Genomic DNA, 14,156 nt, shown 5'->3' on the forward strand with positions numbered 1-14,156 from the left:
ATTTTTCAGAAGAGTAGTCAAAACACAGGCCTAATAGTGTTCACTGCAGCATTCATTCAGGAGCTCCTCATATAGCAGAAGATCGCTAATGAACAATGTGAGTTAATATTGTTGTGCATTACAGGTTAAAAAAAAACCCCTTAACTGCAAAAAAAAATGAAAACACACTAACTCTGTGGTAAAACAGAGAAGTGAAGATTCACAATCAATTCTGATCCAAAATCTGAACATTCAGTATAACAGAACACTAAAAATCCTCTTTCAATTTGATTATTCTGTAGTTGCAGATAATTCCTCAAAAGTTACACCATCTAAAACACACTTCTCACAGGCATAAATATGTATTTTAAAGATATATTCACAGACCACTGATAGTTTACATGTGTAACTGTACTTTGTCAGTACAAAATCTGTTACTACACACTTTTTCTTTAGATCACAGATTCAGAGATGTACAGTAACATGGATATACACTCACTGGATGAAGGTGACCCAACATTTAAGTGAGTTAGGTATAAGCAAGTTGTTATTTAATACAAGCAGCTTATTTAACGCACGCTCAAGACTTCTGAGTATTTCTAACTATTCAACAAGTCCTGCATTAAAAAGCCAAATCACTACAAACCACAGCACAGATTTTTAGGACCAGTAACTATTTTCTACTGAGCTGAAAAATCTAAACTTACAACCAAACTGGCAACTCTTACAGGAAAAGGGCTTGTAACCTCTGTATATTCATGTGAGACTTTCAACTTAAAAGTTGGACAGACAAACAATTTTGAATACATGACAGTAAACCTGACCAATACGGTTGCATCCAGGAATCCCGGTTAATACTGAAAAAAACCAACACAGCTTTTACTACAACTAAGAGAAGTGTGGACTTGCCCAGACACACAAGGTACCACGCCTGCTATACAAATCACAGATGAGGCCACAAACAAAGCCGAAGCTGTCTTCCCTCAAACATTAACTTTTCTGTGTTCTTGTGCGCATTAGCTATAGCTATATCATAAAGTACTATTCTTATGGAATAAGAATATTTAGAAAAATGAAGGTGCCTCTTTAAAGTACTCTTTTGCTCTGAAAAAAGTGTATGAGCCTCTAGATTCATATTGCATTTGCATCTCAGAAGGAGAAAGGGACTTTTTGAAAGGCTCCTTAATACCATTTTTTTCCCAAATGAGGGCAGGCCTATGAGATAACTGGGGTAGTCATCTTCTAGATGAACATTTCTAACATGATTTTGAACATGAGCAAGCAGACAGAAAAGAGGGAAAGTGCAAACAGGATAATATATTTATTCTTTGAATGTTCCCTGATCATCAAATGCTTCCTTTAATGAAGGTTCAGCAAGACCAAGTACAGAGTCCTGCACTTGGGACATTACAACCTCATTCAGCACTACAGGCTTGGGGAAGAACAGCTAGAAAGCTGTTTGGCACAGAAGGATCTGGGGATACTGGTTGACTGCCAACTGAATATGAGCCAGCAGTGTGTCCAGGTGGCCAAGAAAGCTAATGGCATCTTGGCTTGTATCAGAAACAGTGTGGCCAGCAACTCCAGGGAAGCGATTGTCATCCTGTATTCGGCAGTGGTGAGGCTGCACCTCGAATACTGCGTTCAGTTTCGGGCCCATCACTACAAGACATCCAGGCCTTGGAGTGCATCCAGAGAAGGGCAGCCAGGCTGGTGAAGGGGCTGGAGAACAAGCCTTATGAGGAGCAGCTGAGGGAACTGGGGTTGTTCAGCCTGGAAAAGAGGAGGCTGAGGGGAGACCTTAACACCCACAATTACCTGAAAGAAGGTTGTAGAGAGGTGGGTGTTGGTCTCTTCACCCAAGCAACAGGTGATAGGACAAGGGGAATGGACTCAAGCTGTGCCAGGGCAGGTTCAGATTAGACATTAGGAAAAAGTTCTTCATGGAAAGGGTTATCAGCCATTGGGACAGGATGCCCAGGGAGGTGGTTGAGTCACCAGCCCTGGATGTATTTTAAAAGATGGGTAGATGAGGTGCTTAGGGATGTGGTTTAGTAGAGTACGGGTATGGTTGGACTTGATGATCTCAAAGGTCTTTTCTAACCTAGTGATTCTGTGAAATAAATACCCTGAGCAAGTTTATGTATCAACTCTCAGGTAAACAGTGCCGTGTTTTTATTTTTACTTTATTTTTATCACATTACTTCTAGTTTTCTGGTTATATTTATTAAAAAAAACCCACCACAAACCAGATGTAATCAGAGAAGGAAGCGTTCGATTGCTGTAAAAACATTCTAATAATCTTGTCAAATACAACTTATTCTTCCTCATTTACAGACAGTACTGACAATCACATGCCCTCAAAATCCCTCTACACAGTATTACAAAATAATAACTAATAATGCTGTGGATGCAGAAAGAATAAGTCTTCTTGCTCTGCTTTTGGTAGCAAGTTTGACCATGTTAATGACAGGGTATCTCAAACTCTAGAAGTGTGGTTTTGCCTCTATAAACACCCAAAATAAACCAGACAAATCTGTGGACAAGGGAAAAAGGATATGTAAGGTATGTAATAAATGTTACTCTGTGCCCAAAAACCAGCTCTAAATTTCCTGTAAACACAAGAAGAGACATAGAAACTCTCTAAATTCTGCAAAAGCAAACAGAACAAAACCCACAGGAGAAAACTCTAATTTCTTACTACTTGAATCTTGAGCCATTTCTTCTGTTCCTTAACTGATCGCTCTTGGTGGTACCTTCATTGTACCTTTGAAAAGTTGGTTATATTGAGCTAAATAGGGATTATTTCCTTAAAAAGACAGACCTGATAGCTGATTACACTAAAGTTCTTCACTAACTACCACTTCTTTTTTTCAAATCTCTTTATTGTATAAAGTATCCCTTGTGTAAACGTGTCAAATAAAAAAAGAATAATCTCCCCATTTTACTTCCCTTTTCACAATATTAAACATAATAATTGCCACTAGTACTAGAAAATAACTTCTTGGTACACCACAGTTAGTTTGCCACCAGCAAAAGCACCACATATTATTTTCTTCTGGTCTAACAGTTTGTGATAAAGCTCTCCTGTTTTCACTAGAATTACTGAGTTGAAGAAATCTTCTCTGATGGAGTTGTACAATTGTGGTTTCATACCCAGTCTGGTGAAGAACTGTAACATGCTCAAAAAAGTTCATTTTTATCTACAAAGAAACAAAGGAATATTCATCCTGCTTTATCAAACTTATCTAAAACATTTAGAAATCTCCTTCAACTGGTATTTCAAGATCATAATAACATTATACTACTAATTTTGTTGACAGTAATTTAGATTTTTTTTAATGACGCAATTTTGGTTGTTGTTCAGTCCTCTATTGAAGAGGACTATTTTCTTCACAGATGAAAGAGTTTTGTTAGCAGCTCAGACAGTTTAAGAGAGTTCTTTATGTATCTAATTTCCACTGAAATCAGAGTAGATAAGGACTTTTACCCTGTCAACTTTTCAAATCAGAAGTTATTAAAAAACAGACTCTCAAAGCCAGCCTTGCTTAGTAGCATGCCAAAGCAAGTAATTATGGGTAAATATAGATTTTGGGGAAAGGCAAGATGAAGTCTGAGAGACCCCAAAGAACATCAGCAAAAAGAGAAGCCAAGTATATACAGAAAACAAGGATGAATTATTTATTAAGTCAGGAATAAAACCCAACATTCGATCACTGTCATCAAAGGAGACGGCAGTTTAGAATTAAATCTGTGCATTTCACTTATCCTGTGGTTAACAGAGCAAACTTACTAGTTAATTTGTAAATACTGCCATATGTAAAATGCATCAAGTCTTTCAGGTTTTCACTGGCAAGAATAGTATTTATTTAATACCATTTATGCAGTAATAGGCATCATAAGAACAAGATGTTTTCAAGAAAAATCCTGACAAAATAAAATTGAAGTTTCATTCAGTTCCCCTGATGTGCAAATCTTTCTTACCAAATGCAAAACCCACCATGCTACTGAAATTGCCTCCTGCTACAGCGTCAGGAAAGTCAGCAGATCAGCTCTGCTACCCAAGCAGTCCATAATCACACTAAAGTAATGAATGGTATCCCAAAAATCTCTGTATTTAAATACAGCAGAAAAACGGAGGGGGAGGAAGAAAAGGGAAAACAATCTTCCTTTACTACCAATTTTGTATTACCTCACGTTACACTATAGAGTGCTCTCTCATGGTCAGAGAACGGCTGTTTCTTCCCGAAATGTACAATTAATGCATTAGACAAGCAGAATCATTTAACACCATACAAGTAGCAAGATGTAACCGTATCCAGGCAACAAAAGGAGTGTTAGACAGGCAAACGGATATGCATTGCCAACAGAACTGAAATAAGTGATATCGAAGACACAACAGCTGATGGCACGAGGCTGGTTTTAAATTAGAACCCATGGTAAAGCTTTCTGTATAATCAATAAAAATAAGACACAAACTGAACCTTGAAAGGCAATCCCGTCTCAAACTAAGCTAGTCTACAGCAGAGACAGACTGGCACAGTCTTTTGTCGGTACACGCTGATGCTGTCTGCCCTCCAGGCTCTTGCTCCTATGCTCCAGATGCTTACTGTGCTCTGTCTCAGGCTTTCCCTTTGTGCACTATAAAATCCCAGCCATAACGAGCCTGTCATGGCAGCTAACCTTTTTGTTTCTTTGGACAAACTCTACCAGAACCCAGGTCTTGTCTTCAGTAGGCTTGCAGCTTCCTTCTCACTGCCAGACATCCACCGGATCTTTTGCACTGGTTTTCTGTGGTTTTTTTCCCCTCAGATTCTTTTCCAGCATTGTCACAAACTGATTGACAAAAGCAACACCTCACATGAAAGCCTTTTGTTCTTACTGTGTTGGTCACCTTCAACAGTTAAGGATCTCCTTCACAGAAGAAGATCAAATACATCTGGGAACATCTCTCTTTCCATAATGCCTTCCACTGACTTAAGGCTGCCTGTAAGAGCCATATTGCTTTTAAAGTTTCTCAACTTTCTCCAGAGTTAAGTGCTGGCCAATATAATAAAGCCTGCCAGGCAGAAGCAGCTGGCCACACTGCCCACTTTGCTGCTTGGTTTTCTTCCAGAAGAGCCATCATTCTTGTTTTGCCAGCACTGGTGTTCCCACCACATCATTCACATTTCCTAGAGGGCATCACCTGGCTCTGCAAGGCCTTGTTCTCACCGGGCAACATATCAAGGTCATTTGTGAACTTCAGCGTTGATGTCCATAGATGTACAACTCTATCTCCAGGGCTCTTGCCATTCTAAGTCAACTGTCGATTAGTGTGGTGCAGGAGATGCTTGCAGGATGCCTTGCTTGCTGTCTCAAGCGCACTAGCTCATGACTCAGTTGACCAAACAGCTCACATCAATCACCCTTTCCTCCTGCCAGCAACATACATGGAAATGACCGATCGAGCTGTCTCAAGAGTCCAGTTTAATTACTGCAAGCAGCCGAGCTATTAAGGCCTAGTTAGCCTGGCCTGTTAGCTGAGCATCCTTTAAGCAAAAAAACCTCATCTCCTGCAAAGTCACCAATGAACAGTAATCCTCTAAACTAGCCCCACATATTATGCATGCTTTCACCCACTGCCTTACCAGCACTGTTACTGAAGGTGCTGTGACACAGATTTATTTAAACATTTAACTCACAGTAAATTCTGACACAAACCAAAGAGATACAGAAAAAATTCCAAGTTGCATGTTTTTCTGTAACATGTCAACATGCCAGACTGTCTTGAGTGTGATGGTTCCTACTTTAACTTGTTGCAATTATGAAGGGGAAATCAAATGGTCTGCAGAATTACTGACTGACCTAAAAATTGCAAGCTTAAAATTCAGTTGAAAGATAGCATTTTATCACTACTTCCATGTAACTGATGCTTGCTACATGACAGAAAACATCAGGTTTAATCCAATACTTAACTAAAAGAAATGGGCATTACACTACTATTTGCAGAAAAAGGCTGCAAGCTCTGCTTCCCTCCTTACTCCGAGATAGGAGCTACATGGATGACTAACCTTCCATTCAGGTTATGCTCCATCTAGCTCGCACCTTGTCTTTTAGAACGTCTTGTTCTAACCACTACTAGAGATGGCAAAGCAAATCTGAACCACATAGAAAAATAAACTACCCCTTACCTGATCTTTCATTAATAAAGCCTGGTTCAGCTCAGGTTTAAACACTAAGAAAAAATTGTAAAAAGCTGTTAATTGCATTCCTGTGTACTCTCTAAACATGCATAAAGAGACAGGGGAAAAAACAGACTTGACAAAGTTTTATCCTCATTATCTGTTAGTCCTATATAGATGGGTAAATCTTTTCTTCAGATTGTTTTCTTTAAAAAAAAAGCAAGCCTGATTGTTTCCTTATTCAGACATTTAGCCATTATTCCTCTTCTAAGATCATACACTTCCAAATAAAAACTGTACATCATGAAGCATTTAGACATTATTCCTTAATTGAATGCTATATTTTGCTTTCAAGTCAAATCTCCATATCACTTTTAAGTGGAAGACAAGGAAACTGGAACCATCTACTTTACAGGCTTGGAGAAAAATATGGCAGAAAATGAAAATTGCACAGATGAAGCAGTTGTTGACTGCCCACCACAATGGCAGATTATGCATCATACAGATTCTGTGCTTTTTCTTGAGCAGGTAAATAACAAATCCCTCCTTATGCATCAGAGACTCGAATGCCATTTGCAAAAGCTTAAGTTCAAAACACCTGAGAAAGGTACTTTCCTCTGACCACTCAAGTAACTTTGACACTCTAAGCAGAAACACCAGACTAGACTCTAAAACAGCTTCCATCACAACATTTGTAGGAACTGTGTGCTCAAATTACAATTTGTTTCATCTCAAAAGTAATGCACTTGGTTTCATGCAGTCTTGGAGAAGCATGCTATACAATAGACACTGCCAGACATTCAGAGCGTGATACGTTTCTGAAAAATCACGCTGAGAAAAAAGCTGGCATCCATTTGCTTTAATGCAGCAGTATTTGGTTAGGGACAACCATTCAGCCTCAGCCATCCAAATTTAATCCACATCACAGATTCAGCAGAGCCCTTAGGCATACACCTTTCAAAACTCCTCCTCTGAATCATCGCTTCTGCATATAGTTGACTTTACTCCCATAGATACAGCTGAGCTTTATTCCCAGTCTCCACTATGAGAAAAGAAACTAACACAGGAATGGCGTGACAACAGAGACCTGAAATCCTCCTGGAGCGTGCACACGGAGATTCTTCTGCAGGCTTATTTCCCCAGGAGTTTGCACCATTCTAATTTGGAGTGACACAGTCCTCCCTCCAGCCACGCAATCCCACATACAGAAAGCCAATTCTTTTCCTTATTGTACTTAAATAAAACTGTAAATGAAATTATATCTTAAGTCCAGACTGCATGGTTGAGGAAGAATCCCTTCTTCTAAGCACCCGTGAAACATAAATTCTTAGTACTAACATCTCCCTTGCCCAACATATCTACACTTCAAAAATCTATTTGGAGACTTAAAAGGTATAGTTCATTACGGAAATTACTCTATAACTTCTGTAAAGCCATTTCAAAGCAGCACTCGTGTGAAGCCTCTATTAGGAAGAACAAACCGTCTCTGCAAGGCAATCTCCCTAGAGTATGAACCAGAAAAAAAAACAAAAGACAAAATCTGTGTTGTGGCTGCACACACCATGTATGTAGTGTATAATTAATAAAAGCTTTCAGTTACAAGAGACAAAATTCGGTACCTCTTCATGATTACAAGCAGCAATTATATCTGACTTCAAAGGAAGCATCACAGTAGCACTTACAAAACATCTTTTTTGAAAAAGGTAAGAGTTTGAGACTTAGAGAAGAAACTGGACACTCACTTCTTTGTATTTGGCAAAATTTATTGTTCTTGAATTTATGCAGAAATAAAGTAACCTTGATACTTTTGCATAAGCACATTAGAGATAATTTGCAGAACCAGAAGCACACTCAGACATTTTACCTCTTAATATCTAGATAACTACTACATAACATCAAGTCATGATATGGAAATGCTTTCCCTCTGTGAAGCTGACCTCAATTTCAACCTCTGAAGACAGAGGAACTTGACATACTGGTAGAGTTTCACATTTATTCAGGTTTGACGGTGTCCTGTCTCCTTATGGATTTAAATTTACAGAACATATTGGTTAACCAGTTGAACAGTCATTAAATCCAATGAAAACAGAGTTTACTACTTTCTTCTACATGAAGGAGAATAAAGGAAAGCATAGAGAGTATATATATGACCAGTATTTTAAGTGCAGCAGCCTGATACCAAATTATAAATACTCTTGTGGGCTACACAGGGGCAGCTTGTGGTTCCATGAAGTCATCAATGTGCAGGCCCAGAAAAAAAAAAAGGCACATTTCCAGTTCTAGTTCTGCTCTAGCATGAGTGCAGGCAAAGCTGACAACCCAGAGGGAATCACTCAAGAGACTGGCTGCAGCTGATGGTTTAAAATACTAGTGCACCTCAGCTGAGGCAGTGCAACTACTGTTGCACTTCCATTATCTCTCTGTACTCAACAGAAAATGTGTTAGTCCATTAAAAGGCTTAAATTCAGATTGTAATTCTGCTTGGGTTTGTTTTGGTTTTGCTGAGATTGGGGCTGTGGGGAGGGCGGGGCGGTGGGGGGAGCAGAGTTTGTTTGGTTTTGGTTTGCTGGGAGGGGGAAGGGAGAACACTGAAGTCAGCAAAACCTGGCATCTTACCAAGACTGTGCTTGCTTTTTTCTATGAGCAGGTAAACAAGACATTCCTCCTTAAGTGTCAGGCACAAATACTTTTTTGCAAAAGCCAAAATTCAAAACACCTGAGAGAGGTACTTTCCTTGGACCATTCAAGTAACTCAGACTCTACGCAGACATACTGAAACCAGATCTTAGCAGCTTCCACCGCATCACCGCTCACTGGGGCTGTACTCAAAATTAATCTCATCACAAAAATATTTGTCAATTTATTTTCATGCATTCTTGTAGAAACATACTATATACAAGATTTTCAGACATTCAGAGCACAGTACATTTTTCTGAAAATTAATCTGAGAGAAAAGTTTGATCTTCACAAGCTGCTAGTAAAATAAAATCTTCAAGGTCAAGAATAACTAGCGAAAAGCTTTGATAGAGACATACAAGTAATTTCTTGACCCTGGAAAACAAACACAGAGTCGATACCAGTATGCTGTGAATTTTAAGTCCATCACTATACTCCTTTAATGCCTCCTGTACTATTTTCTGTTGTAAAAATGGATGAAGACTTCCTGCATTTTTATTAACACAAATCTAACTCTCACCATTTAAAAATTACTCTGCACTTCCAATCTTCCTTCTCAGAAGCTTCACAAACAATTAAGAGCACGCCCCACCCCCTGTTAAAAGTTCATGTGGGAAAGCTGTTCTTCAAAATCTCAGATGGACAACAGGACTTTGACCACATTACATTCAAATGAAGTTACCCAAAACAAGCAGCTCAACTGCGATCAGAAATTGTAACAGGTTTTGCATTGTGCTAAAACATAAAGAGGGGGAAAAAAAGAAAACCTATGGAGTGTACGGATCACCTTTCTAAAAACCTTATTCGAAAGACCGTAAGTGTATGTTACAGCTGTTGTCTACAGTAGCTGCAGGCTACTGTCTGAACTATGAGGGAGAATTTTTTGGTTTCACAATTTCATCTGGTTTTGTTCTACTTAACATATCCGGGTTATGTGTATTTCTGATTCCACAGGAACACCGCCAGAACTATTACACAAGTTGATGACAATTTCTATGAAATCAGTGTCGTTATTCTGATTTCTAATTGACAAAACAGCTGAAGTACTGTTAATGTGTAGCCTTCTGCTGGCATTCAGATCGATATTGTCATGGTGCCAAGATTAGTACTACTTTTCTACACTAACCTAAAAATAGTTTCCACGCTTCAGTGAAAATCTGACTTTTATTTTAAGCTTTCCACATCTGCTAGCCCCATGTTACCCCTAATTTCAACTAAGATGACCAGATATTCCAGTCTGTTGTCAAAATAAGCAAGCAATAACCTAATGGTCCTTCTAATGTGTAGGAACACCGATTTTACCTATACGAAAAGGCCTGGTGTTAATTGATCAAAATTAATTTGTTCCTCACCTTTCTTGAATTGTACAGCTATAAAAAATTAGTAAGGATTAAGAGGGAAAGAACAGGCAAAATAGGACAAACCCTAAAACAGAGAGCTATTCAAGTATAAGCATTCATTGAAAAAAATACCTGAAATATATGAAAAGGAAAAAAAAAAAGCACCATTTCATCCTTTCCTTATCAGCTATCAAGTGCAACTAAGGAGTTGTCCAATGTGAGAGTGTGCACAGCAGTATATGGTATAATGTCTGAGGTTTTACCTGGTATAATGTCTGAGGTTTTACCTGTGCAGTTACAGCAACAGTTCAGTGCTGCTTTGCTGATTCTGTCTGCTGAGCTTAGACTACTAATGATATCTAGTCAGGAACATCAAAATGCACCGTAAAAGAAAACCCCATACCTGGAGTTTACTAAATGGAAAGTATTTATTTATATTGTGAAACAGTTTATAAATACTTTGTTCACTGCTGTTCAGTCTGTAACCTTCCCTAGATTTAGAGTGTGAGATAAATCCATTTTATTGAATTGACTTTTAAGATACACCGCATCAGAGAAGATACAGTACGATGCATGATAAAATACAAGTATGAAGTAGGACGTGTCATTAAGTCACATCATAACCACTTCACCAATATTAAATTATCTGCAGACTCATTTGCTGATGTTTACTCCTCCTTGTAGAAGTAGATAAATCCTAAAACCTTTGCAAACTAAATCCAGCGTGATTCTGCAGAGAAGCGTACTGCAAATCCCACACACTCTACCCATGTTTTTATTCCACTTGACGTTTTAGTTTTCAAGGTTGTTTTACTTAGGTTCAAAACATACAGGCTAAAATCAGGAAGGAACAGAAGGCAAGCGCAGAAGAAGAAACAGAAGGAGCATGAACAAGCCTTCATGCAAAGGAAGAAGAGGAGAAAGAAAAGTTACACCACCACAGTGATATGCTCCTTCCCTTTGTAAGGCTGACCACTCCCTCCGTAGAACTTGCTACAGGAAATCCACTATCGTTACACACACATAAATACACACAAAGTGATTTTCGGCATTAAATACTATGCATTTATTTCCCCCACGTGTGAAAGGTAAGTAAATGTGGCTTCTTCCTATATAAAACTGTCACTGCAAAGCAACAAGGCATCAGATACTTAAGTTGCAATTGAAAATTGGGATCATACCAATACCCTTTCCAAACACACCCTGCCTGTCCCTACTCCCTTGCAGGCCTTGCCATCTTCCTTTCATAAACATCATGATGCACCTCTCTCCTGCCACTTGCTGCATACACATACTGTGTCACATCCCCACATTTCCTCCCCACAGAGCAAACCTCAACCACTCTTCCTCCTTTGCTACACACGTAGTCTGTGATACACCGTCTCTCCATACAGATGCAACAAACACCATGCCCACCACACACACCCATCTATTGTACTTGTAAATGCATCTCTGCATACACATTAAACATCACAGCTACGCACGCTTCCACATATAAGCAACTCTATATGAAATGCCATACCCTGTATCTACTACATACATAGAAAAGTACAGATAATCCTTGCCACACCCACAGCACACATGCCTATAAAAATATCCACATATTATGCCACACCCAGTGTTCACTATATATACACACTCAGGCACAAACCCCTACCAGACAGCAGCATACAGGCACGGCTACATACATACAATGCCATGTCATGTCCTGACAACATAATGTCACGTCTCTCCTACCACACAAATACACACCTATCCCAAACCCAAATCACAGCAGCTAAACACACTCACTGACACAGAGGTGTAATACTACCCTCACGTCCTACCGTATGCCTGCTATACACACACATCCCAGGCCACACCCTGGCTTATTGCACATGCATAAGGGTATCACACAGCACCGGGTGCATCCACACTGTAACACCCCGCGCCTGCTGTGTGCACTGACACACACGCTAGCTTCATCTCTACTTTATGCAAGGGGACAGCACACGTCTATCGCGGCCCAGCTGCTTTTGGCACCCATATACATATATATATATATATGTACACATGCGTTATCTCTCTGGGTTACACAGGGGGACAACACACCACTGCCACGCCTGACCCACTCTACACGCGGACAGGCGTTGTGCAGGGAGGCAAGACAGCCACCCACAGGCACGGGGGCATATCCTCTCCTCGCCCGTGCTACAGCGAGGGTCAAAGCAACCCTATCCGCTCTGGGCAGACAGACACACAGACTCACTCTCCCGCACCGACACATCCCCGCTCCCCGCCCAGGGCCGCACGCCCAGCACTACAGCCGCACCACCACGGTGCCCGCACGCCCTACCCTGCCATTCCCCACCGCCCGCCAAGAGCAGACGTTACGCCAGCTCCGGCCACCACCCTCCCCACGGGGTGAGGGGCCCGCCCGGCCCCGCGGCCGCCCCACACGGCCCGGCCAGCACTCGGTCCCCGCGGCGGCGGCGCCGCCCGCCCGCCCCGTCACCTGCCCGCCCCGCCTCGCCGCCGCCCCCCGCCCTGGGCCCCGAGCGGCCGGGCCAGCCCCCTAACGCCCGGCGGCGGGGGGCGGCGGGGCGGGCCGGCCCAGGCCGGGCCTCTCAGGCTCACCATGGCAGAGGCGCCGCGGCGAGGCCGGTTGTCCTGGCGACGAGGAGCCCCGAGGAGGGCGCCAGGTGCAACGCCTGCGCGCGCGCCGCCGCCGCTGCCGGAGCTGGGGCGGGGCGGGGGCCGCCGGCGGCCCACGTGATCGGCACCGCCCCTGCGCGGTGGGGCCGGGCCGAGACGCCCCGCCCCCTTGGCTGCCCGCCCGTCCCTTCCGCCTCAGGTGGTGCCGTGAGGCGGGAGCGGGGTGGTGGCCCGGCGGCCAGGGGAGGGGGTATGTTGCTCTGCATGGGCTGTCAGCGGCGGGAAGGGGAGCTGTTTTCAGTTTGACGACGGTCCTGGCGGGTCCCGAGCCTGTCAGCTCGGTGAGGGACGGCTGTCGCCCTGGCCCGGCCTTTCTTTCCGATGGGAAGGGGCTGGCAGCCCTCCTCAGTCGGCCCTTGGGATTTAGAGTAGCCTGTGTGCTCATAGGCAGCACCGGCCCCACCTGAGTGCTCTCCTAAAGGTCTGCCGGGTGTGCTAGTGCAGGTGTAACTGCCCCCCGCGCGTCCGGTGTGCAGCCTGGTGTACTGGGCAAAATGACTGCTGGGCAGCACGTTCAGTCAGAGATACTGCCTTGGAAGGGCTGTATCCGGAGCAGCCTCATGCAACCGCCAGTGTAGATAAAGTGGGATGATAGCATCCTAAATTGCTACGGAAAAATCCCCCAAAAGCTTGTCTGTCAGAGAGCCAAGCACTTTAAAGCAGTGCACACTGTCAGGAAGAGCACCGCTTGCTTCTGCAAACGCTCTGTCCTAGCCAAATGCAATATTGTTAATAGCACACTGACGGGTTACAATCTGCTAAGCAGCCACCACGTGCAAAACTGAAGAGATGGGAAAAATCGGGGAGAAAAAAAACCCTGTGCCCACCAGTATCGTTTACTATTGATTCAGTCCTTCAGAGTTCTAAGAAACGCTAAGCGGCCGTTGCAGAATAACAGGAGCTTGCTATTTGGAGCAGGCTACGCTCATTCCTTTAAGGATTGAAACATTCTGGTTTGATTAACAGTAAAAAATAGTTTCTTAGGAAAGTGTCCTTTCTCAGAACCCGCACGGAAATAGTTGGTACATGCACATACTGTTTGTTGGCACATCTCGGAATTGCCTGTCTTACGCTCTCCAGATTTTGGAGTATGACCGGCTTTGTACAGTCGATCTGGTTTGTATAGTAGGGAAGAAAGCCTCAGAAATGTGAAATATGTATAAACAATTTAGGCATGTTCAGTTGAATTGCAGAAGGCCCAGACTAGCAGTTTCTAAATTCTATTGGTTTGCATTAAAAAAAAAAAAAAATTGTTGCATAATACTTTTTTTTCAATTCAATGCAAATCTGTGGACTCCATTAG

The 14,156-nt window shown here is 42.2% G+C and overlaps 1 protein-coding gene across 1 annotated transcript in view; it reads right to left on the reverse strand.

The window, feature by feature from the left end:
• FBXL2 (F-box and leucine rich repeat protein 2) overlaps positions 1–12,835 on the reverse strand; it is a gene marked incomplete at its 5' end in the record, with an annotated part of 53,014 nt that extends 40,179 nt beyond the window's left edge. Inside the window, one exon of the mRNA XM_084260531.1 lies at positions 12,776–12,835. Within this exon, the coding sequence (XP_084116657.1) occupies positions 12,776–12,778 (3 nt within the window). The remainder of the gene's footprint in view (positions 1–12,775) is intronic.
• Positions 12,836–14,156: the final 1,321 nt, after the last annotated feature.

Source organism: Gallinula chloropus (assembly GCF_964237585.1).
Source record: "Gallinula chloropus genome assembly, chromosome: 2".
In the NCBI taxonomy this organism is placed as follows: Eukaryota; Metazoa; Chordata; class Aves; order Gruiformes; family Rallidae; genus Gallinula; species Gallinula chloropus.